This window comes from Notothenia rossii, assembly GCF_949606895.1.
Source record: "Notothenia rossii genome assembly, chromosome: 5".
In the NCBI taxonomy this organism is placed as follows: Eukaryota; Metazoa; Chordata; class Actinopteri; order Perciformes; family Nototheniidae; genus Notothenia; species Notothenia rossii.
Genome location: NC_136903.1, coordinates 1139285 through 1164763, shown reverse-complemented (window position 1 = coordinate 1164763; position 25479 = coordinate 1139285). Strand labels below are relative to the sequence as shown.

General features: G+C 44.2%; 3 protein-coding genes across 7 annotated transcripts in view; all 3 read right to left on the bottom strand.

Moving 5' to 3' along the window:
- Window positions 1–352: 352 nt before the first annotated feature.
- Window positions 353–10549, bottom strand: LOC307040847 (small ribosomal subunit protein eS17). The gene is made up of 5 exons (XM_079684019.1): window positions 10403–10549; window positions 8729–8880; window positions 6058–6163; window positions 4009–4074; window positions 353–478 (listed from the first exon to the last, which is right to left on the bottom strand). Exons 1-5 carry the CDS (start codon window positions 10403–10405, stop codon window positions 401–403), a joined length of 405 nt encoding a protein of 134 aa, XP_079540145.1. The 5' UTR covers window positions 10406–10549; the 3' UTR covers window positions 353–400.
- Window positions 10550–15264: 4715 nt separating this feature from the next.
- LOC307040821 (endophilin-A3-like) lies at window positions 15265–24447 on the bottom strand. Of its 5 annotated transcripts, none has more exons than XM_079683955.1 (10): window positions 24288–24446; window positions 23330–23398; window positions 23110–23182; window positions 22602–22745; window positions 21966–22099; window positions 21430–21588; window positions 16625–16794; window positions 16331–16440; window positions 16206–16256; window positions 15265–15581 (listed from the first exon to the last, which is right to left on the bottom strand). In XM_079683955.1, exons 1-10 carry the CDS (start codon window positions 24360–24362, stop codon window positions 15370–15372), a joined length of 1197 nt encoding a protein of 398 aa, XP_079540081.1. In that variant the 5' UTR covers window positions 24363–24446; the 3' UTR covers window positions 15265–15369. The 5 variants fall into 5 exon arrangements, with proteins under 5 accessions (XP_079540081.1, XP_079540082.1, XP_079540078.1 ...); XM_079683956.1 differs by having other exon boundaries at window positions 23110–23164; XM_079683952.1 differs by having other exon boundaries at window positions 23110–23398; window positions 24288–24447.
- Window positions 24448–24801: 354 nt separating this feature from the next.
- Window positions 24802–25479, bottom strand: part of fcsk (fucose kinase) — a gene marked incomplete at its 3' end in the record, with an annotated part of 8774 nt that continues 8096 nt past the window's right edge. The window contains 1 exon segment of the mRNA XM_079684540.1: window positions 24802–24871. Coding sequence (XP_079540666.1) covers window positions 24802–24871 — 70 coding nt within the window.

The window sequence follows — 25479 nt, the reverse complement described above, 5'->3', positions numbered from 1 at the left end:
TATATTATTGCAGTTCTATAGGACTACAATATGTGAAATGTTAGAGCTGATAGTGTGTATATATAATATATCAGATATTGATGTGTATACACGTTCCTATCTGATGTGCAAGTGCTTCAGAATATTGATAGGACTCTAAGTGGGAGGTGTCGTGCTCCTGACTCAGAAGAGGAGAAACAACTCATTTTGAGAAAAGGACCTCTAAACCCTGCTGTTCTCTGGATGTGACCTCGACGCTCCGTGAAGTCATTTCAGGGTCACTTGTCTAACCTTACTTCGTGCAAGAGACGATTGTTGTTGTCTCTAAAACGTCCATAGGAAGGGCTTTGGTTCAGGAAGGAGGAGTCCAGCAGAGCTTTTTGTCCCAGAGGGTTTTTATTATTAAGATACTTTACAGACGTCAGACTCCTCGGGGCTGCTTGAAGTTCATGCCGACGGGCGGCTGCGTCACCTGCAGGTTGGACAGGCCGCCGAAGTCCTGCAGCACACAAAGACAAACACACATCAACTCTCAGCCTGATGAATATATCGATCACCTCCAGACTCTCTGGAGGAAACCACATCAAACACCAGACTTCAGAACGAACACAGATCTAAATGTTTGGGAGCGCCAGGGTCTGATAGGAACGGAGGATCCTTCAGACACGGGAAAGGCTTCCAGCTTCATCTCCCTGTACTATCAATGACCTGACGACGAGGACGCCATGATCACTTTCGATACAGGGGACACACAGAGACACACACACACACAGAGACACACACTCAGATTCAAACACACACACACACACACACACACACACACAGAGACACACACACCTCGCCTCAGAGTCACAAGAGGGCTGGGTTTTAGAAAAAAGAGGAATCCATAAAAGTGCTTCTATAGTCAAATAGAAGTGATCAGAAATGTGGGAGAGAATTTAAACACAAGCTATATGAACAAAACATGGAGACATTAAAGAAAGGAATACATCATTCAATTAGGGACATTTAACAAAATTGGAAAAATGAATAAATAAGGTAAAAAAGTATAGAGATAAATAATAAACAAATTAAATAATATTTTAAATACATTTCCAGGAGGATTGCCTTCTCTGACAGGAAATAATGTTTATTGAGAATTTGCAGGAGCTTCTGAGTGTTTTGACATAATAAAAAACCTGTTTGAGTACAAGTACACACAGTATTACTGTAGTACACACACACACAGTATTACTGCAGTACACACACAGTATTACTGCAGTGCAGTACACACACAGTATTACTGCAGTACACACAGTATTACTGCGGTACACACACAGTATTACTGCAGTGCAGTACACACACAGTATTACTGCAGTACACACAGTATTACTGCGGTACACACACAGTATTACTGCGGTACACACACAGTATTACTGCGGTACACACACACAGTATTACTGCAGTACACACACACACACACAGTATTACTGCAGTACACACAGTATTACTGCGGTACACACACAGTATTACTGCGGTACACACACACAGTATTACTGCAGTACACACACACACACACAGTATTACTGCAGTACACACAGTATTACTGCGGTACACACACAGTATTACTGCGGTACACACACACAGTATTACTGCAGTACACACACACACACACAGTATTACTGCGGTACACACACACAGTATTACTGCAGTACACACACACACACACAGTATTACTGCGGTACACACACACAGTATTACTGCAGTACACACAGTATTACTGCGGTACACACACACAGTATTACTGCAGTACACACAGTATTACTGCGGTACACACACACACAGTATTACTGCGGTACACACAGTATTACTGCGGTACACACACACAGTATTACTGCGGTACACACACACAGTATTACTGCAGTACACACAGTATTACTGCGGTACACACAGTATTACTGCGGTACACACACACAGTATTACTGCAGTACACACAGTATTACTGCGGTACACACACACAGTATTACTGCGGTACACACACACAGTATTACTGCGGTACACACACACACACAGTATTACTGCGGTACACACACACAGTACACACACAGTATTACTGCGGTACACACACGCACACAGTATTACTGCGGTACACACACACAGTACACACACACAGTATTACTGCGGTACACACACACACAGTACACACACACAGTATTACTGCGGTACACACAGTATTACTGCGGTACACACACACAGTATTACTGCGGTACACACACACAGTACACACACACAGTATTACTGCGGTACACACAGTATTACTGCGGTACACACACAGTATTACTGCAGTACACACACAGTATTACTGCGGTACACACACACACAGTACACACACAGTATTACTGCAGTAAACACACAGTATTACTGCAGTACACACACACACAGTATTACTGCGGTACACACACAGTATTACTGCGGTACACACACACAGTATTACTGCGGTACACACACACACACACAGTATTACTGCGGTACACACAGTATTACTGCAGTACACACAGTATTACTGCAGTACACACAGTATTACTGCAGTACACACAGTATTACTGCAGTACACACAGTATTACTGCGGTACACAGTATTACTGCGGTACACACAGTATTACTGCGGTACACACAGTATTACTGCGGTACACAGTATTACTGCAGTACACACAGTATTACTGCAGTACACACAGTATTACTGCAGTACACAGTATTACTGCGGTACACAGTATTACTGCGGTACACAGTATTACTGCAGTACACACAGTATTACTGCAGTACACAGTATTACTGCGGTACACAGTATTACTGCGGTACACAGTATTACTGCAGTACACACAGTATTACTGCAGTACACACAGTATTACTGCGGTACACAGTATTACTGCGGTACACAGTATTACTGCAGTACACAGTATTACTGCAGTACACAGTATTACTGCAGTACACAGAGTATTACTGCAGTACACAGAGTATTACTGCAGTACACACAGTATTACTGCAGTACACACAGTATTACTGCAGTACACACACAGTATTACTGCAGTACACACAGTATTACTGCAGTACACAGAGTATTACTGCAGTACACACACAGTATTACTGCAGTACACACAGTATTACTGCAGTACACAGTATTACTGCAGTACACACACAGTATTACTGCAGTACACACAGTATTACTGCAGTACACACAGTATTACTGCAGTACACAGTATTACTGCAGTACACAGAGTATTACTGCAGTACACACAGTATTACTGCAGTACACAGTATTACTGCAGTACACACACACAGTATTACTGCAGTACACACAGTATTACTGCAGTACACAGTATTACTGCAGTACACACACAGTATTACTGCAGTACACACAGTATTACTGCAGTACACAGTATTACTGCAGTACACACAGTATTACTGCAGTACACAGTATTACTGCAGTACACAGAGTATTACTGCAGTACACACAGTATTACTGCAGTACACACAGTATTACTGCAGTACACACACACAGTATTACTGCAGTACACACAGTATTACTGCAGTACACACAGTATTACTGCAGTACACAGTATTACTGCAGTACACAGAGTATTACTGCAGTACACACAGTATTACTGCAGTACACAGTATTACTGCAGTACACACACACAGTATTACTGCAGTACACACACACAGTATTACTGCAGTACACACAGTATTACTGCAGTACACACAGTATTACTGCAGTACACAGTATTACTGCAGTACACACACACAGTATTACTGCAGTACACAAACACACAGTATTACTGCAGTACACACACACAGTATTACTGCAGTACACACACACAGTATTACTGCAGTACATACACACACACACAGTATTACTGCAGTACACAAACACACAGTATTACTGCAGTACACACAGTATTACTGCAGTACACACACACACAGTATTACTGCAGTACACACACACACAGTATTACTGCAGTACACAGAGTATCTCAGAGGAACGTGGACTCACCAGCAGCTTCAGCATCTCCTTGGTGTCGGGATCAACCTCGATCAGCTCCTGATCCAGAGCGGACACCTGCAAGGTACAAGACCAGGTTATCACCACCATCATCATCATCATCATCATCACCATCACGTTCCAGGACCACAAACCCTTTCACATCTCCTCTGTCCTATTCTCCCTCTGTCCCTGAACGCACCATTTCCCTAACCCCAGCACCAGAAGCCAAAGTGGATTTGGTGAGTCGCTCCAAGTTGGAATAATTTAAACACATGAATATAAAGTGAGGATGAAGTCAAAGTGAACTAGGACCTGCTGTCAGCGCCGTGTGAGCAACAGTTCATCTCTAACCATGTTTACAAGTTACAAACAAGTACAACATCTCCATCATGGTTCCAGCTGCTCAGATCCAGCTTTTTGTCCAAATTCAAATGTGGGACTTCTAGACGGAGAAAGCCTCGTTTCCCAATCCTCTGAACGTGTCTCAGATAGATTGTGTAGCCGAGGACAGAACATTCTAATAAATATATATTTCTAAATGTTTGGGAGCGCCAGGGTCTGATAGGAACGGAGGATCCTTCAGACACGGGAAAGGCTTCCAGCTTCATCTTCCTGTACTATCAATGACCTGGCGACGAGGACGCCATGATCACTTTCGATACAGGACACACACACACACGGACACACACCAGCTGTGAGTGTATTTGTTGTGTCGAGTGTACGACCATCTTTCAGAGGGACATGCTACAGATTATATAATGAAATATATATACTTGGCGTCCGTGTATCGATATATTAATATCGCCACGCAAAGTATCACGATATATGCTGCTTCGATTATTCCCCCCCCCTGAAAAGCACCAACGTGTCGTGTGTCAAAGGTCGGATGAATCTACTTTGCTGGGAGCGAGACGTCATCAACCCGCCTAGGCTTGGGCGGTATTACGGTATGACGGTATACCAGGGTATTTCAAAATCCCGTCGGTATGATTTTCAATACCGTGACGTCACAGACTGTGCGCCAAATCACAGATGCGTTTCCTTCTATTACACTGACACGGAGTTTTGACAGGGACGACATTGGTTGTAATGCACAGCACGCGCCAGCAGAGGGCAGGGGAGGGCAGTCCGTCTTTCCCGCTCTCAGAGCTCAGCACAGAGCTGAGCAAGATGGCGGCAGCATTTGCCGGCCCCGAACTCGGACAACTAGTAAAAAAGAAAAATGCCTCTGCGCCTGTTTGAGACTATTTTGGGTTTACTCGTCGCCAGTGACTTCATCCAGCACAACGAGAGACAGAGGCACTTCTTTGGGAATGTTTAAGACGGGGTGAGTGAGTGTTGACATTTTTTAATCCTATGCAACTGGTTGATGGTTTTGTAGTCGAGGTCGGACGGTTTTAAAAACAAAAGCATTTACGTGCTAAACATTCACGCGAGTAATCCAATGAATCAAATGGAAATAAGGTTTTTAACACGTGCACGGAATAATATTGCCAAACTAGTTAGTGAATATAGCAAACTTTATTCAATAAGTCAAGTATTTACTCCCGGAAAATGTTTATGTATGATGATATATTGTTAACTTAGCTCACTATGGAAACAACGTCGGACATCTACAAACGCGTCCTGTATCCGATCTCAAAATGTGCCATTTGCACAATGTGTCATGTATGCAGCCCTTGTTTTGCACTTGCGCGCACGTCGCGGCACTTTGCGAGCGTCTACCGGCTCGGGCTGCATTTTACACCGAACATATAATATACCGTTCGAAACATCTATTTACCGCCGAACGCCACCTCACTCAAGTCGACCCAAGTCACACCGTCAGTGGCGGCTGGTGGAAAATATTTTTGGTGGGGCTGGCTGTTGATATAGTGAGTAAAAATGACCCCTTAAATTGGGACTGATACCGTCATATACCGTATACCACGGTATGATGTCAGCAAGGTATGACGGTATGAACAAAGTGATACCGCCCATGCCTCAACCCGCCTCTGCTTCAAATCAAGCTCCTGAGCTCCTGAGTGTGTGGAAGCAGCTCGTGGTGCGTTCACTGACCTCTGGAACGTAGTTGTCTCTCCTCTCCCGCTCCTCCTCCTGCAGTTTGATGGAGATGCCTCTGACGGGACCCCTCTGGATCCGCTTCATCAGATGAGTCACATACCTGACGCAGAGAACAACAACAACAACAACGTGTTCAAACGCATTCAGATCAGACATCGCTAACAGCAGCTCTGGGTCCTTCTACTGAGCGTGTGATGCACAGACAATACTATGTATATGGAGAGGGGGGAGGAGAGAGGGGGGAGGAGAGAGAGAGGGGGGAGGAGAGAGAGAGGAGGGGAGAGAGAGAGGGGAGACAGAGGGGATGGGAGAGAGGGGGGAGGGAGAGAGGGGGGAGAGAGAGAGGGGGGAGGAGAGAGAGAGAGGAGGGGAGAGAGAGGGGAGGGGAGAGAGGAGAGGTGGGAGGGGAGATGAGAGAGAGGGGAGAGAAGAGGAGAGAGGGGGGGGAGAGGAGAGGGGAGAGGAGAGAGGGGGGGAGAGGAGAGAGGAGAGAGAGGGGAGGGGAGAGAGGAGAGGTGGGAGGGGAGATGAGAGAAGAGGAGAGAGGGGGGGAGAGGAGAGGGGAGAGGAGAGAGGGGGGGAGAGAGGGGGGGGAGGAGAGAGGAGAGGAGAGAGAAGAGGAGAAAGGGGAGGAGAGGAGAGAGAAGAGGAGGGAGGAGAGGAGAGAGAGAGAGGGGGGAGGAGAGAGAGGGGGGGGAGGAGAGAGAGAGAGAGGTGGGGGAGGAGAGAGAGAGAGAGAGGGGGGAGGAGAGAAGAGAGAGGGGGGAGGAGAGGAGAGAGAGGGGGGAGGAGAGAAAGGGGGGGGGGAGGAGAGGAGAGAGGGGGGAGAAGAGGAGAGGAGAGGAGAGAGAAGAGAGAGGAGATTAAACATCAAACACCAGACTCCAGAAGGAACACAGATCTAAATGTCTGGGAGCTTCAGGGTCTGATAGGAACGGAGGATCCTTCAGACACGGGAAAGGCTTCCAGCTTCCTCTCCCTGTACTATCAATGACCTGGCGACGAGGACGCCATGATCACTTTCGATACAGGGGACATCGAGATGTCTCTAACCCAGATGGGATTCAACCACAACCTCTCCAGCATTACGAGAGGCATGGAGAACTACACTGTTCCTCATCAGTATACCACAGCTCTCAGATAGAGCCTGTCTCTGATTGGCTGAAACACCAAACAGCAGCATTACCCATAATCCCCTCTGTGATGTAGAAGAGACATGAAGAAGAGGGGACACATGTTGATGTAGAGAGACATGGAGAAGAGGGGACACATGTTGATGTAGAAGAGACATGAAGAAGAGGGGACACATGTTGATGTAGAGAGACATGAAGAAGAGGGGACACATGTTGATGGAGAAGAGAAATGAAGAAGAGGGGACACATGTTGATGTAGAAGAGACATGGAGAAGAGGGGACACATGTTGATGTAGAAGAGACATGGAGAAGAGGGGACACATGTTGATGTAGAAGAGACATGAAGAAGAGGGGACACATGTTGATGTAGAAGAGACATGGAGAAGAGGGGACACATGTTGATGTAGAAGAGACATGGAGAAGAGAGGACACATGTTGATGTAGAAGAGACATGGAGAAGAGGGGACACATGTTGATGTAGAAGAGACATGGAGAAGAGGGGACACATGTTGATGTAGAAGAGACATGGAGAAGAGGGGACACATGCTGATGTAGAAGAGACATGGAGAAGAGGGGACACATGTTGATGTAGAAGAGACATGAAGAAGAGGGGACACATGTTGATGTAGAAGAGACATGAAGAAGAGGGGACACATGTTGATGTAGAAGAGACATGAGGAAGAGGGGACACATGCTGATGTAGAAGAGACATGAAGAAGAGGGGACACATGTTGATGTAGAGAGACATGAAGAAGAGGGGACACATGTTGATGTAGAAGAGACATGAAGAAGAGGGGACACATGTTGATGTAGAGAGACATGAAGAAGAGGGGACACATGTTGATGTAGAAGAGACATGAAGAAGAGGGGACACATGTTGATGTAGAAGAGACATGGAGAAGAGGGGACACATGTTGATGTAGAAGAGACATGGAGAAGAGGAGACACATGTTGATGTAGAAGAGACATGGAGAAGAGGGGACACATGTTGATGTAGAAGAGACATGAAGAAGAGGGGACACATGTTGATGTAGAAGAGACATGAATAAGAGGGGACACATGTTGATGTAGAAGAGACATGAAGAAGAGGGGACACATGTTGATGTAGAAGAGACATGAAGAAGAGGGGACACATGTTGATGTAGAAGAGACATGGAGAAGAGGGGACACATGTTGATGTAGAAGAGACATGAAGAAGAGGGGACACATGTTGATGTAGAAGAGACATGAAGAAGAGGGGACACATGTTGATGTAGGAGAGACATGGAGAAGAGGGGACACATGTTGATGTAGAAGAGACAACAGGAAGAAGAGGGGACACATGTTGATGTAGAAGAGACATGGAGAAGAGGGGACACATGTTGATGTAGAGACATGAAGAAGAGGGGACACATGTTGATGTAGAAGAGACATGAAGAAGAGGGGACACATGTTGATGTAGAGACATGAAGAAGAGGGGACACATGTTGATGTAGAAGAGACATGAAGAAGAGACGTTGTCGGGACGGCCAGAGACTCCGAGGGGGACTCACCCGGCGATCTTGTTGCGGAGCTTCTTGCTGGGGATGATGGCGATCTCCTCACACACCCTCTTGTTGGTGTGGAAGTCGCTGCCCAGGCGGGTGTAGTATTTCTCGATGATGACCCTGGCGGCCTTTTTCACCGTCTTGGTCCTGACGCGTCCCTGAGAGCAGGAAACAAATCACAATCCTTCTGTCCATGTTCTGTCCATCATGTCAGACACTCTGTCCATCATGTCAGACACTCTGTCCATCATGTCAGACACTCTGTCCATCATGTCAGACACTCTGTCCATCATGTCAGACACTCCCACGTTCACAGCGTCAGATAGCACTTACCTGAGCACTGACGACACACCGGAAAAGAAACAGAACAGTTTCATTCTCACAAACATGGACTTCAGCGAAGGACCTCTGAGGTTTTTAAATCAGAAAACCTTTGTCGGTCCCACAGAGGGGAAATGTACATTAAAAGTATTCTGATTCAAATCCACACATTGATGTCCTTCACCAAAGTCCAGGTTTGTTAGAATTAAACTTGAATGTAAGACACGTAACTCTTACGTCCACATGAACACCAAACACTGTCTAAAAAAGTGTCATCTTTTATTCTAAATGTCTGGGAGCGCCAGGGTCTGATAGGAACAGAGGATCCTTCAGACACGGGAAAGGCTTCCAGCTTCATCTCCCTGTACTATCAATGACCTGGCGATGAGGACGCCATGATCACTTTCGATACAGGGTTTGAAAACACAAGCAAACTTGATCCTTAACACAAAGAAAGAGACATTACTATCTTATTGATAACCAGTTTTCAGGATGGCTACATTTCCAATTTGCTCTCTCTCCGTTAGACTCAATGCAGCTGCTGCACCGCATTTCTATCCATTAACCTAGATGTAGATATTAGTAGCATTAACAGGTTTGGTTTAATGGATTTTGTGTCAATTCCAGATTTTAAAGATTACATCCGAGATACTGAATACACTCATTGAACTTTAACTAAATAATCAGCTATCTATATTTGGTCAGGTTCAATCTAAGGATACTATTTTAGCGGTTTTAATGTTTTGCATTCACCTCAATGCATGAATATCTGATCTGAACTATTTAAATGTGATGTTTTATACCCTAGGCCTAGATGAGCATTTAATGGCAACTGGATTTCTTCATAGTTACACTACAGGTAGCAGATTAAATATACAACATTAACACTGAAAGATATGACCAGTTCCACACACCTGTCCTGCAGGTAATGGTGTGTTTAACCGGGATGTGAGTCAGCTCGTGAGGAAGCATTGTGAGCACGGAGCTAGCTCTCGGTTAGCCTCCAATGCTAACTAACGGACATGTACATTTCGTAGTATGTTAACCACTTTAGAAAGCCCATTGTCAGACATATTGAACAGCAGAGTTATTAAGTCATGCCCGGTGAGAGAAGACTTTGAACAATGAGGTTAAATATTGATTTAAATAATGAATGTAAACGCGGGTGTTTCAGCTGCAGTTTCCCCGACACAATAATCACTAATAATCATCTCCGTTAGAGTCATCGCATTTAAATAGTGCAGCTATCGGGTACATCAAACACTCCGGTGTCCGTTCATTATAATATTCAAGAATATAAAGCGATTCAAAGCCAGGATTCATTCGGATTACACACGTAGAAGTTTAAAAATCACCCACCATGTTGGATCGGCCTGGTAGAAGAGGACGAGAAGACTTCCGGCGGAAGTTTTAAATCCACAGGCGGAAGAATAAGGGAAACGACCGGCAGCAGCTGCTCCCCCTCCGGCCGGAGGAGGGAACGACAACAACACAAACCACTACTACTACTACAAAAACAACAACAACAACAACACACACTAACACTACTACTGCTAATAATAATATTACTACTACTACTACTACTACTACTACTACTACTACTACTAGTACTACTACTACTAATACTTCTACAACTACAGAATGTGTAAATTAAGCTGACAAAAACTCACGCTATTTCCCTAAAACCAGCGCCATATAGATATATATCCGGCAGGGCAGGAGGAGAACTGGGACCTCGCCACGTAGAATTCCACAAAGAAGGAGGGTTGTTGTTCCCACGAGACCAGCGGTTCCCAACCTTTTTCAACTCAGGCCCACTTAAGAATCAAAAATGTTTTTGCGGCTCACATTCAACCATAAACAATACGGAGGCTAAATAAAGTTCTGATTGGTCAATTCTGAACATGTTACACGTAGTTAATCCAGTAGAACAGACTTCTGTCAAGGACTGTAATGACCGATGCTAAGGACTGTAATGACCGATGCTAAGGACTGTAATGACCGATGCTAAGTACTGTAATGAGCGTTGCTAAGGACTGTAATGACCGTTGCTAAGGACTGTAATGACCGATGCTAAGGACTGTAATGACCGTTGCTAAGGACTGTAATGACGGATGCTAAGGACTGTAAGGACCGTTGCTAAGGACTGTAATGACCGATGCTAAGGACTGTAATGACCGTTGCTAAGGACTGTAATGACGGATGCTAAGGACTGTAAGGACCGTTGCTAAGGACTGTAATGACCGTTGCTAAGGACTGTAATGACGGATGCTAAGGACTGTAATGACCGTTGCTAAGGACTGTAATGACCGATGCTAAGGACTGTAATGACCGTTGCTAAGGACTGTAATGACGGATGCTAAGGACTGTAATGACCGTTGCTAAGGACTGTAATGACCGTTGCTAAGGACCGTAATGACCGTTGCTAAGTACTGTAATGAACGTTGCTAAGTAGGCCTGCCCTACTGTAATGGCTGTTGCTAGGGAGGATCAAGAAAGACAAAGGAAAAGAGGTTCAAATACAAATAAAAATCTTAATAATGAAAATGTTTCCACACAAATCATAATGTTTTGCAAATTATTTGGCGGCAAATATTGAATTTCCATTTACACCCTTTGATATTTTATTTGGGCTTTTAGATGAAGACCACACACAGTTAATAAATACAACTACTCTTCTGGCTAAAATGCATATTTTTAAAAGTCAATCAACGAGTAATATTAATTTAAGGTGTTTGAAGAGTAGATTATAAATACAATTTTTTTTTTAAATCTTTATTTCTTCTGTTTTTTGTCTGAGATGGGAACGTCATCTCCTATATGTTATTGTTGTGTCCATGTTTGTGTCTTTAGCCTGTACAAAACATACAAATATGCAATACCTTCGCAGACCACAGGTTGGGAACCGCTGCACTAAACAAACAAGTCTAAACAAACAAGTCTAAACATGTCAGAGTTTGAGACGATCAGAAAATAAATCAGAAACTCAGACCTGAAATGATTTATTATTCAGAGAAATTGCAGATTAATTGCAGAAAAACCTTCTCCGTGTTTTCTTTCAGACGGCAAACATGTGGTGTGCTCCGAGAAGAGCAGATTACATTCAGTGGAAACCAGTCAACGCTCCTCAAAGGAAATAAAGTAACAGAGCGACTTCGTGGTTTTCGGTCGAGGCTGAAAAGACTTTATCGGGAAAACAAAATGAACTCATCAATTATTTCAAATTAGCATTAAACAAAACTGTCCATGTTTTAATTGACTGTCTTTGTGTTGAATACAAAGCTAACATTAATGCCCTGAACGAGACAAATATAATCTAAACTGATTTATGAGCCCGCTGGTGTTTAAAATCTAAACATATGAATCACACACAATAAACAAACATGCAAACACACACACATCCTGTCAGCTGACGATGACATCATGACAGTGCCGACAAACCTGTGCATGGACTCATCTATTATTATATTGTTAGCTGCTTTTTGTCTAACTAAATTCTTATCTATGTGTAACGTATATTTCTGTGGTACGACGTCTTCTAGCACTAATTAACTCCTTAATGGTCTTTTGGACACACGCGTATGTTTTGTGCATTAATATATTCTGAGTGTCACTTTGAGAGACACTCAGTCCTTGACTCAAACTAAGATAAACCTGACGTGTCATTTTATTTGTATGCACAAAACTGTATTTGATATAAAAAGGTGGCGCTTGTTTGTACTTTTTTCAGGCGATTTGTAATCTATTCTAGAGAAATTAGGTTCTTATAGATTTCAAGAAGAGTGTTTTTTGAACATTTAAACCCGATGGAATTAGATCCAGATGTTTTAGGAGTGAGATAAAGTGTCCCCAGGCAGAAGCTGCCCTGAGGAATGGCACAGCTAGCCTTCTTGATATAAAAGCGCCATGACTTTTCTTTTGGTAAATATTATAGGTACATATTGATCTTTGAGACATTTCGTTTTTCCCCACGGTCACCAAGACTTGAAATAACTATGTTCTGATGAAGACTCTTGGAGACTGCTTTTCACTGTGGGATTTCAATACATTTCTGAGAGATAACATTTCGTTTTTTCTTTTGTACTTATGGTCTCATAACTCTGTGTACATCCATATGATATGCTGCAGCCTAGCTGCTTGTGAAACAGAACATGTATATCACTTGATTGTGCAGCACAGGGTTCATGTTTTAAAAGCATCTTTACACACAAAAAACCCGGTGAGTGGGGAAGAGTCCTGATTGACGTGGGTATGGACCAGCCAGTCAGACGCCTGCAGCTAGTGCAGAACGCAGCTGCACGTCTTCTGACTGGCCACAAAAAGCGTGACCACATCCCCCCAACTCTGGCCTCACTGCACTGGCTTCCAGTTCGGTTCAGAACTGATTTTAAAATCCTTTTATTTATTTTTAAAGCCCTAAATGGTCTGGTGCTGAACTCCTCCAGCGCTACACCCCAGAGCCTTAAGGTCTGCTGACCAGCTGCTGCTGGTAGTGCCCAAGACCAGGCTCTAAACCAAAGGGCACCGAGCCTTCAGCTGGCCCCAGGCTCTGGATCACTCTGCCCCTCCATGTGAGGTCGGCCCAGACCCTAGGGGTTTTTAAATCTACTCTTAAAACTCACTTCCTCTCTCTGGCCTTCTAGTCAGAGCGGAGCACGACTCCTGACTTTCCCTGTGTTTGATTTTTATTTTTGCTGTTGTCATTTATTGTCTTCTGTTTGCTATCGCAGTAAAGTGTTTTTATTGCATGTACAGCACTTTGGTTCGACCAAAAATCGTTTTAAAAATCTGCTGTATAAATAAAACTTGATTTGATTTGGCTGCCGAGGTGTCCCTCGTAGCAGTTGGCCTCCACCTGATGGGTCAGCAGGATGACGTCAGGCCGTTTTAAATGTTCCTTTAGCCAGAGACTTGTGAAGACAAATAATACCCCTGGTTTACTCTGTGTCAGACGACAATATCTGATTTAAACGAAGACATCATTCAACTTTGTGCAGAAATACAAATGTGCATTAACATGAAGGTAGAAGTCTTAAAGGGAAACACACACTTTAAATCTGATCATTACTGACAGAGCCTTTCTCTAGTGGTCAGATGGCGTATTACGGCTATAAAGTCCTTTAAAGAACAGGAAACATAGATACAGGAAAGGGGGGTAATATACCGAAAAACTAAATAATTATGCGGTTAAAAATATACATCTACGAGAAAAAAAAGATATAAAATTATGATGTCATACATTTAAAAAATATATATTAAGAAATTAAAATAAAAAAATTCACAAACTCAAAAAATGTCCTTTCAGGTTTAGTCACATTTCGTCTCAGAGAATATTCACGTTTCTTTGTCGTATATTTATGAGATTTCTCTTTTAAAATTACAACTTTTTAGATTTTCTTGTGACTGTGATTCATTCTTTCAAAAATTCAGATGTTTTTCTCCCAAAAAGCACTTTTTTTTGTTTTAAAATCTAAGAAAAAATGTCACATTTAGTTTTTTATTGAACACTTTTTCCAGATAGAGCCTTTATACGTTTCTTGTAATTGTAAGACTTTATCATTTCAGTTTTCTTCTTGTAGAATTTGTGAGATTTTCCTGTAAAATTAACACTTTATTATTCTTTCTATTTTCTTCTTGTTCATTTTATTTAATTTCGTATTATTTCCACGTAAATGTACGACTTCAGTCTCGATAACTCCCCTGGCTTCGTGTACATTTATTCTTTTGTTTTGAAATCCGAGAGAATATTCAAGTTTGTTTCTTGTAGATTTTTTTGTAGATTAGATAACATTTCTTTTTTTTCACATTCTGATATTTATTTTAAGAAGATTACCCTGTTTTTACCAACAATGGCTTTAATACTTAGTGGGATTTTCATTCATTATTTATATGTTTTAAGTACTACGTGAGGTCAGAAACTAAAGTGCTCTTCAGTACAAACGATGGCCTTCATCCCAGTGGAACAGATCAGTAATCAGTCGTCAGTCGTCAGTCGTCCGTCGTCCGTCGTCCGTCGTCCGTCGTCCGTCGTCCGTCGTCCGTCGTCCGTCGTCCGTCGTCAGTCGTCAGTCGTCAGTCGTCAGTCGTCAGTCGTCCGTCGTCCGTCGTCCGTCGTCCGTCGTCCGTCGTCCGTCGTCCGTCGTCAGTCGTCAGTCGTCCGTCGTCCGTCGTCAGTCGTCAGTCGTCAGTCGTCAGTCGTCAGTCGTCAGTCGTCAGTCGTCAGTCGTCCGTCGTCCGTCGTCCGTCGTCCGTCGTCAGTCGTCAGTCGTCAGTCATCAGTCAGAAGCTGTAAACTTGCATATTATGGTCTATAAATGAAGAGGGCGTCACTGTAGTGGCAGAGCAACCAGCACGTCCACGTAGCTGATGGGGAAGAGTCCTGATTGGCTGCCGAGCGATCCCTCGTACCAGTTGGCGTCCACCTGATTGGTCAGCAGGATGACGTCGCCGGCGCTGAAGCTCAGTTCGCCATGGTAACCGGGGCGGAAAGAGTAGAGCGCCCGGCAACAGGGCTGATCCAGGACCAGCCCGCTGTCCGCTGTTGATTAAACACAATTAATTAACGGAAGTATTCATGTGTATCAACTCTGAAGAAATACTGAGGACATATTTTAATTATTCTTACGACTTTCCTGCTGTTTTAAACTCTTTCATTCACACTTTTAAGAATTTTGACTTTTTTTCTGGGAATTTTATTTATGTCAGATGTTTGACTTTTCTCAACATTTTGACTTTTCTCAGTTTTTTCAAAATGTTCGCTTTTTAGTTTAGAAGTTAGACTTTTTTCTCATATTTTGATTTTTTTCTGAGGATTTCATTTGTTTCTCATATTTGGACTTTTTTTCTCATATTTGGACTTTTTTCTCAGAATTTTGTTTTATTTCTTAAAATGCTTTGTAGGTTTGACTTTTTCTCAGAATTTGGACTTTCTCAGAAATCGTAAAGTTGACTCTTTGTTTTTGAATTTTGAATTATATTAAGAATGTTGAATTTCATCAGATTTTTGACTTTTTACTCAGTTTCGACTTTTTTCAGAATGTTGTCTCAGATTTTATTCATTTATTTTAATCAAATGTTTTTCTTGATGTTTCTTAAATATTATTTATGAATCTAAATATATAAATAATGAACGCCTTGTTTGCAGAGGTCAGTGTTTTCTCACCGTAGCAGGAGATGGGACTGCTGGCTCTGGACGTGAACTCTGTGAACTCTCCTGCCACAGAAACCAGGTTCAAAACAAGTCTTTAATTCCGGATTAAAATGAAATCAAATTGAAATATGAGTAACCTGAGGAGTCGGGGGGGCGCTGGTAGACCTCCACGCTGATCTGTTCCCGTCTGATTCGGATCTTCTTGGGTCTGAAGCGTCGCTCCGGTTTGTTGCTGGCCGCCGTCAGCCTGTTGACACGTGAACGTTAAATATATACTGTATTCTACATGATGTGAAGAAATCAGTGGTTGAATGCAGAGTTGACCAGGTGGGCTTTGAGCGAACACATCATTTAAAATAGATGAATCTGTGGGCCCTGAATGGAGAGTGAGATGTATTTCCCCTCTGGAGGACAGCACAGGTGAGTCTCACCTGGCCTGCAGGTCGCCATGGAGACCGAGCAGGATGCGGTGTGCGTTGCGGTGAAACTCGAGCAGTGCGGAGACGAGAGCCGCGAGACGAGAGAGGAGATCGCCCTGCAGACAGAAACATCTGGAGATATCATCGTCCTGTAGACAGAAACATCTGGAGATATCATCGCCCTGAAGACAGAAACATCTGGAGATATCATCGCCCTGCAGACAGAAACATCTGGAGATATCATCGCCCTGCAGACAGAAACATCTGGAGATATCATCGCCCTGAAGACAGAAACATCTGGAGATATCATCGCCCTGCAGACAGAAACATCTGGAGATATCATCGCCCTACAGACAGAAACATCTGGAGATATCATCGCCCTGAAGACAGAAACATCTGGAGATATCATCGCCCTGCAGACAGAAACATCTGGAGATATCATCGCCCTGCAGACAGAAACATCTGGAGATATCATCGCCCTGCAGACAGAAACATCTGGAGATATCATCGCCCTGCAGACAGAAACATCTGGAGATATCCTCGCCCTGCAGACAGAAACATCTGGAGATATCATCGCCCTGCAGACAGAAACATCTGGAGATATCATCGCCCTGTAGACAGAAACATCTGGAGATATCATCGCCCTGTAGACAGAAACATCTGGAGATATCATCGCCCTGCAGACAGAAACATCTGGAGATATCATCGCCCTGCAGACAGAAACATCTGGAGATATCATCGCCCTGAAGACAGAAACATCTGGAGATATCATCGCCCTACAGACAGAAACATCTGGAGATATCATCGCCCTACAGACAGAAACATCTGGAGATATCATCGCCCTGAAGACAGAAACATCTGGAGATATCATCGCCCTGCAGACAGAAACATCTGGAGATATCATCGCCCTGAAGACAGAAACATCTGGAGATATCATCGCCCTGCAGACAGAAACATCTGGAGATATCATCGCCCTGCAGACAGAAACATCTGGAGATATCATCGCCCTGCAGACAGAAACATCTGGAGATATCATCGCCCTGAAGACAGAAACATCTGGAGATATCATCGTCCTGCAGACAAACATCTGGAGATATCATCGCCCTGAAGACAGAAACATCTGGAGATATCATCGCCCTGCAGACAGAAACATCTGGAGATATCATCGCCCTACAGACAGAAACATCTGGAGATATCATCGCCCTGCAGACAGAAACATCTGGAGATATCATCGCCCTGAAGACAGAAACATCTGGAGATATCATCGCCCTGCAGACAGAAACATCTGGAGATATCATCGCCCTGCAGACAGAAACATCTGGAGATATCATCGCCCTGCAGGCAGAAACATCTGGAGATATCATCGCCCTACAGACAGAAACATCTGGAGATATCATCGCCCTGCAGACAGAAACATCTGGAGATATCATCGTCCTGCAGACAGAAACATCTGGAGATATCATCGCCCTGCAGGCAGAAACATCTGGAGATATCATCGCCCTGCAGACAGAAACATCTGGAGATATCATCGTCCTGTAGACAGAAACATCTGGTGATATCATCGTCCTGCAGACAGAAACATCTGGAGATATCATCGTCCTGTAGACAGAAACATCTGGTGATATCATCGCCCTGAAGACAGAAACATCTGGAGATATCATCGCCCTGCAGACAGAAACATCTGGAGATATCATCGCCCTGCAGACAGAAACATCTGGAGATATCATCGCTCTGAAGACAGAAACATCTGGAGATATCATCGCCCTGAAGACAGAAACATCTGGAGATATCATCGCCCTGCAGACAGAAACATCTGGAGATATCATCGCCCTGCATACAGAAACATCTGGAGATATCATCGTCCTGCAGACAGAAACATCTGGAGATATCATCGCCCTGAAGACAGAAACATCTGGAGATATCATCGTCCTGTAGACAGAAACATCTGGAGATATCATCGCCCTGAAGACAGAAACATCTGGAGATATCATCGCCCTGCAGACAGAAACATCTGGAGATATCATCGCCCTGCAGACAGAAACATCTGGAGATATCATCGCCCTGCAGACAGAAACATCTGGAGATATCATCGTCCTACAGACAGAAACATCTGGAGATATCATCGCCCTGCAGACAGAAACATCTGGAGATATCATCGCCCTGAAGACAGAAACATCTGGAGATATCATCGCCCTGCATACAGAAAAATCTGGGGATATCATCGCCCTGAAGACAGAAACATCTGGAGATATCATCGTCCTGTAGACAGAAACATCTGGAGATATCATCGCCCTGCAGGCAGAAACATCTGGAGATATCATCGCCCTGTAGACAGAAACATCTGGAGATATCATCGCCCTGCAGACAGAAACATCTGGAGATATCATCGCCCTGCAGACAGAAACATCTGGAGATATCATCGTCCTGTAGACAGAAACATCTGGAGATATCATCGTCCTGCAGACAGAAACATCTGGAGATATCATCGCCCTGCAGACAGAAACATCTGGAGATTTCATCGTCATGCAGATAGAAACATCTGGAGATATCATCGTCATGCAGATAGAAACATCTGGAGATATCATCGTCATGCAGATAGAAACATCTGGAGATATCATCGTCCTGCAGACAGAAACATCTGGAGATATCATCATCCTGTAGACAGAAACATCTGGAGATATCATCGCCCTGCAGACAGAAACATCTGGAGATATCATCGCCCTACAGACAGAAACATCTGGAGATATCCTCGCCCTGCAGACAGAAACATCTGGAGATATCATCGCCCTGAAGACAGAAACATCTGGAGATATCATCGCCCTGAAGACAGAAACATCTGGAGATATCATCGCCCTGCAGACAGAAACATCTGGAGATATCATCGCCCTGCAGGCAGAAACATCTGAACGGCTGAAACATAGCCGGACCATTTGTTGGTGCTTGAAACGAACCGGATTCCGGAGCTAAGAGGCTGCTCCGCCGCGGTGTGAACAGGAAAACCCGGTGCTTTTTCAAGCTCCAGCTCCGAACCGGCCCTGAAGCACCGTTGGTGTGAATGAAGTATCTGAGAGATATTTGGTTAAAAATAACACATTATGCGCTTTCACACCGGAGCACTTTTCCCGTATAGTTCCGTTAGTGCCTGGAATTTTGCGTTCACACCAAAAAGAGACCTTAGTTCAGAGAACTTTTACCCCCATTTTCAGTCCCTGCTATAGGCGGTACTATCCTGGGGAGAAAAAAGTTCCAATTTCTGATTGGCTGGGCGAATTGCAAACCACGCCCCGTAAAACTCCATTGTATTTGCTGGCATTAGCATTATTAGCATTAGCATTAGCCCCGCGCACCAACGCAGAGAGACTAACTTATGGCAACACAAAAGAAAACATGGGAGCGGTGATGAGGAGGTGTCGGCGTTCTGGCGATTTACTCTGAAGGCTTCAGTAGAAGCTGCTGGGAGTCCCAGCAGCTTCTACTGAAGCCTTCCCTAACTCCGGGGACTTCCGGCCGGGGACTCCGGGTGGCAGTATACGCCGTGAAGTGGTTTGCGGCCTGCCAGTAAACCCAAAGCAGAAGAAGAAGAAGTGACGTCAGCGGCTTCATTTGCCTAATCCTCCCTCAGGGACTTATTCCGGTGAGAACGCGATCTGTACTTAGTTCATGAGAACTAAAGAGTTCTGATGAACCTTTGTGGGAAAAGTACTTGAAAGAGGCTAATGGTGCTCTAGGAGGAGATTCAGGTGATAAGATAGCAGGGGACACATGTTGATGTAGAAGAGACATGGAGAAGAGGGGACACATGTTGATGTAGAAGAGACATGGAGAAGAGGGGACACATGTTGATGTAGAAGAGACATGGAGAAGAGGGGACACATGTTGATGTAGAAGAGACATGGAGAAGAGGGGACACATGTTGATGTAGAAGAGACATGGAGAAGAGGGGACACATGTTGATGTAGAAGAGACATGAAGAAGAGGGGACACATGTTGATGTAGAAGAGACATGAAGAAGAGGGGACACATGTTGATGTAGAGGAGACATGGAGAAGAGGGGACACATGTTGATGTAGAAGAGACATGAAGAAGAGGGGACACATGTTGATGTAGAAGAGACATGGAGAAGAGGGGACACATGTTGATGTAGAAGAGACATGGAGAAGAGGGGACACATGTTGATGTAGAAGAGACATGGAGAAGAGGGGACACATGTTGATGTAGAAGAGACATGGAGAAGAGGGGACACATGTTGATGTAGAAGAGACATGGAGAAGAGGGGACACATGTTGATGTAGAAGAGACATGGAGAAGAGGGGACACATGTTGATGTAGAAGAGACATGAAGAAGAGGGGACACATGTTGATGTAGAAGAGACATGAAGAAGAGGGGACACATGTTGATGTAGAGGAGACATGGAGAAGAGGGGACACATGTTGATGTAGAAGAGACATGAAGAAGAGGGGACACATGTTGATGTAGAAGAGACATGAAGAAGAGGGGACACATGTTGATGTAGAGGAGACATGGAGAAGAGGGGACACATGTTGATGTAGAAGAGACATGAAGAAGAGGGGACACATGTTGATGTAGAGAGACATGAAGAAGAGGGGACACATGTTGATGTAGAAGAGACATGAAGAAGAGGGGACACATGTTGATGTAGAAGAGACATGGAGAAGAGGGGACACATGTTGATGTAGAAGAGACATGGAGAAGAGGGGACACATGTTGATGTAGAAGAGACATGGAGAAGAGGGGACACATGTTGATGTAGAAGAGACATGGAGAAGAGGATTGAGTTTCTGTCTCTGGGACTCACGTGGCTCTGCAGGAGGACGAACATGCTCCTCTCCACGGACTCTGTGGACATGGTGAACTTGTCCCAGGCCAGATGGAGCTCCTCAGCGGAGACGTTCCCTCTCTGCCGCCGCTTGTAGTCGAAGTCCAGCCGACGGCCGTTCAGCTTCTTCAACTGGAACTGAAGAACAATCAGAACCAACATTTAAATAACCAGTATCACCATGACACTTCCCCGTCTCGTTACCAAGCCTCATACAAGCTGATGTCTCATTATGCTAATGAGGAACTCTGTCATTAAAGACGTTTCACATTTCCATATATTTCCAGAACAGAAATGGGAACATTGAACCTGGAACGAGTTCCTGTTCAAGCTCCATGTGGAACATCAACAGACAAACATCAACACATGAGACACAAACAACAACATGGAACATCACAGCCGGGTCAGGGAGAGCTGCTCGAGGAGCCTTCAGCGTGCATCTGACCTCCTCCTCCTCCTCCTCCTCCTCCTCCTCCTCCTCCTCCTCCTCCTCCTCCTCCTCCTCCTCCACTCACCCTGATCTCCTTCAGCTCCGTGTCCCGCAGCTCCTCCAGCGGCTCCATGAAGCTCCGTCTGGCCTCTTCATCGAGCACGACCCGGGCCTGAGAGACCTGCTGGAGAGCCCCCCCCACCCCGAGCAGAGCGCCCCCTGCAGGGGAACCAGAGGAACAATCAGAGCAACCTGCTGGAGAGCCCCCCACCCCGAGCAGAGCGCCCCCTGCAGGGGAACCAGAGGAACAGTCAGAGCAACCTGCTGGAGAGCCCCCCACCCCCCGAGCAGAGCGCCCCCTGCAGGGGAACCAGAGGAACAATCAGAGCAACCTGCTGGATCCCCCCCCACCCCGAGCAGAGCGCCCCCTGCAGGGGAACCAGAGGAACAATCAGAGCAACCTGCTGGAGAGCCCCCCCCCACCCCGAGCAGAGCGCCCCCTGCAGGGGAACACATGGAACTCAAATGTGTTCCTGTTTTCCTCAGAATTTCACTTTTTCACAGAATTTTTACAACAGAGCCGGCCAGCTAACCAATCAGAGCAGACGGGGCTCTGGTTTCAGACAGAGGGTGAAAAGAGGTGCTGCAGCACAGACAGAGAGACATGTCCCAGGAGAGACACTAAATACTGAATGCCATATTTTCCTGAAGATCTTCGTACCAAACTCCGACTCCGCTCCGAGCTCCTGGCCGTAGTGCGTCATACAATCTCCCAGAATGCTCTCTGTCTGCGGGTACCCCCCCGCCTTCCCCTGGCCGCGGATCCTCGACATCGTGTTGAGGACGCTCAGCTTGGCTCTGTCCGCTGCGGGGAACAAATTCATGAAGGCATTCATAAAAACTGTGTGTCTGAGTTTAACATCGACATCGAGGTGCAGATATATATATTTGAATGATATCTGTGTTTGTATTTGGTTGATCAGCTGTAGCTCTGTCCGACGTGTAGAAAGCATGTAGAACAAATACAAAAGTACTTCATATACACATTCACTTTTAATGTCTAAAAACCTATTTATTGGATTAGTTTTGTGTGCCTTTAATGTGTTTCAATTGTGTTTATCACTTGACTACTTACTAATGATCGCTGTCATGAGTGTGCACGTGTGTGAGCCTTTTGATTGGTTGACCAGCATGTGAAATGAAAGCGTGCTCATAAAGTGGGTTCTGACCCGGGTTGGGCTGCAGGGCCTCAGTGGTTCTGCAGAGGAGCTCCAGCAGCAGGGACTGCAGCACCGCAACGCTCTGACACACACACACACACACACACACACACACACACACACACACACACACACACACACACACACACACACACACACACACACACACACACACGTCAGGCTTATAGAACATGAAGGAGTCTCTAAGGATGAGTTTGATCAGTTTCACCTTCTCCATCTGCAGGAAGTCGTCGTCCATCTTAGTTCCTTCAGCTCCCATCAGGCGCTCGTTCAGCAGCTGCAGAGAGGAGCTAACGTTAGCTTAGCATCAATGGGCAGGGGTCAGTATTCACATTTAGCAGCAGTGGGAGGTTATTAGATTATAGCAAACATAAAGTTTGACTAAAAATATACACAAAATAGCTACTAAAATACACAAAATGACTCCAAATCACCCAAAATTACTAACAAAATATACAAAATGACTACAAAACTTTTATTGTTGCACATTCTTCCACATTAACTTAGTTTATTATTTATATTTTGTATTGACTTATTTAGTATTTAATACATGTTTGTATACATTTGTATTTCCACAGAGAGTCACTGTTATATATGTAATAACACTCAGGGGCATTTTAGCATGTAGCTGCTATAGAGCTCATTTGATCATGTGTTCATAGACCTTTAGGGTGTTTATAACAATTCAGAATATTTCATATATTCATTATAGGTTATTAAAATATAATTGTATAAGCATAAAAGTAATATACTCTCTCTTCACCATTATAATGTGGCATATTTTTAAAGATGTGTTTTAATAATAACTTAATGTATTTGTATTCTGTTGGAGGGTTTAATTTACTGCTTTGTATTACATATACTTTTTCAAATCTTCCTCCACAATAAATGAGTTTTAGTGGAGTAAAAGTAGAAAGTATTAAAGTACTCAGTAAAGTACTCAGTATCAGTCCAGCAGAGATTTCAGTCACTATGCTTCTGCAGCAACAATAGCCTCATGCTAATGTCAGATAACAGGTAAACACATTCAAGTGAGGTGATGTTGTTATGATGCAGAGGTGCAGCAGCAGGCCTCGTGTCGCAGTAAACCTCCAGACACCGGAATAAATGTCCCATAAATAAAACACCAGTCCAATTTGTCCCGGTTTGTCCCGGGTTGTTGTTACCTGGCTCGCTTTGTGGAGCTGCTTCTTCATCCCGGAGACAGACATCTTCCTCCCCGGACACACACACACCTGCATGCAGCGGGGATCAGCGGAGCTCCATCCCGCCTGAGAGGCTCCGTTCCCCGCAGAGTCCCGCAGCTCCGCCCCTCCCTCCGGCTGCACTCCGACCTCATTATTAATGCATTAATATGACAAATAGTTTATTAAGGTTAAATAATAATAATAACATGTATTATTTAAATACCATTTTATATAAACTATATGTTTTTTGTAGTTTATTGTTTTTATATAGTATTTTTATATCAAATGTTTAAAAGACTTTTTAACATAAAGTTATATATTCATTATCCAGGATTGCAGGATTTAATGTGTATCTGTTTTTCCCTTCAGTTATTATATTTGCTGTGGCTACAAATAAGTTCATTCTGGTTTGATATTTCTTAAATGACGGTTTTTTCCCCTCATGTACTACATTTCCCATGAGCAGTAGCGCCATGTCTCTATCACGTGACTGTCACGGAACGTCACATGCCAACATGGCGGCGTCTGTCTCCAGCGAGCACTTCGACAGCCTGCAGCTCCTTCTGAAGGTTTTCACATTAAATAATCACATTTATAAACCTTTTTAACATTTGAACTGAAGCTCGATGTGTTGTTCTACATCCCAGCCGTTTGGTGATTCTGATTCATGTGAGAACATGCATTACATTAGCCTGTTAGCGTCAGCAGGATGGAGACTCAGGGTTTAACAACAGGGTTTATTTATCTTTTATATCTTATTATTATGTGGTATTTACCTCCTGTATGTTGTAATATAAAACGGTCTGATTATATTCTATAATCGTGTTGAATGTTGTGTTAATTAAAGACTTGTTTTGTCAGTAAAAGCAGTGTAATAAGTACTAAAGTATAATGTACTTTACTAAAGCATGTCCATGTCCTCCTAACCCTCTGTTACTCTCCACATCTCTCTGACTCGTTGCTTCTTTACGTTCATCTGGCAGCTCAGAGGCTCAGAGGCTCACTTTGATTTCTATACTCTACTTAGCACTTTGTATTTTTAAATACACATCTTGTTGTTGTTGTTGTTTCTCCCGAGGCTCCCTCTAAAGACGCAGTGAGAGACGTTTGTGTTCAGAGTCACCGAGGGGGGGGCCGCCGGCTGACAGAGACCACCGCAGAAACACTGAGT

Excerpts from the sequence above, each read along its gene's own strand:
- LOC307040821 (XM_079683952.1), bottom strand. The coding sequence starts at position 24,362 with ATGCAGGTGTGTGTGTGTCCGGGGAGGAAGATGTCTGTCTCCGGGATG. Across the intron at positions 16,441-16,624 it reads CATGGCGACCTGCAGGCCAG|GCTGACGGCGGCCAGCAACA; the intron begins GTGAGACTCACC and ends ACGTGTCAACAG. Across the intron at positions 15,582-16,205 it reads CAGTCCCATCTCCTGCTACG|CGGACAGCGGGCTGGTCCTG; the intron begins GTGAGAAAACAC and ends TTTAATCAACAG.
- LOC307040847 (XM_079684019.1), bottom strand. Across the intron at positions 6,164-8,728 it reads CTCCGCAACAAGATCGCCGG|GTATGTGACTCATCTGATGA; the intron begins GTGAGTCCCCCT and ends TCTCTGCGTCAG. Across the intron at positions 479-4,008 it reads AGGAGATGCTGAAGCTGCTG|GACTTCGGCGGCCTGTCCAA; the intron begins GTGAGTCCACGT and ends TGTGTGCTGCAG.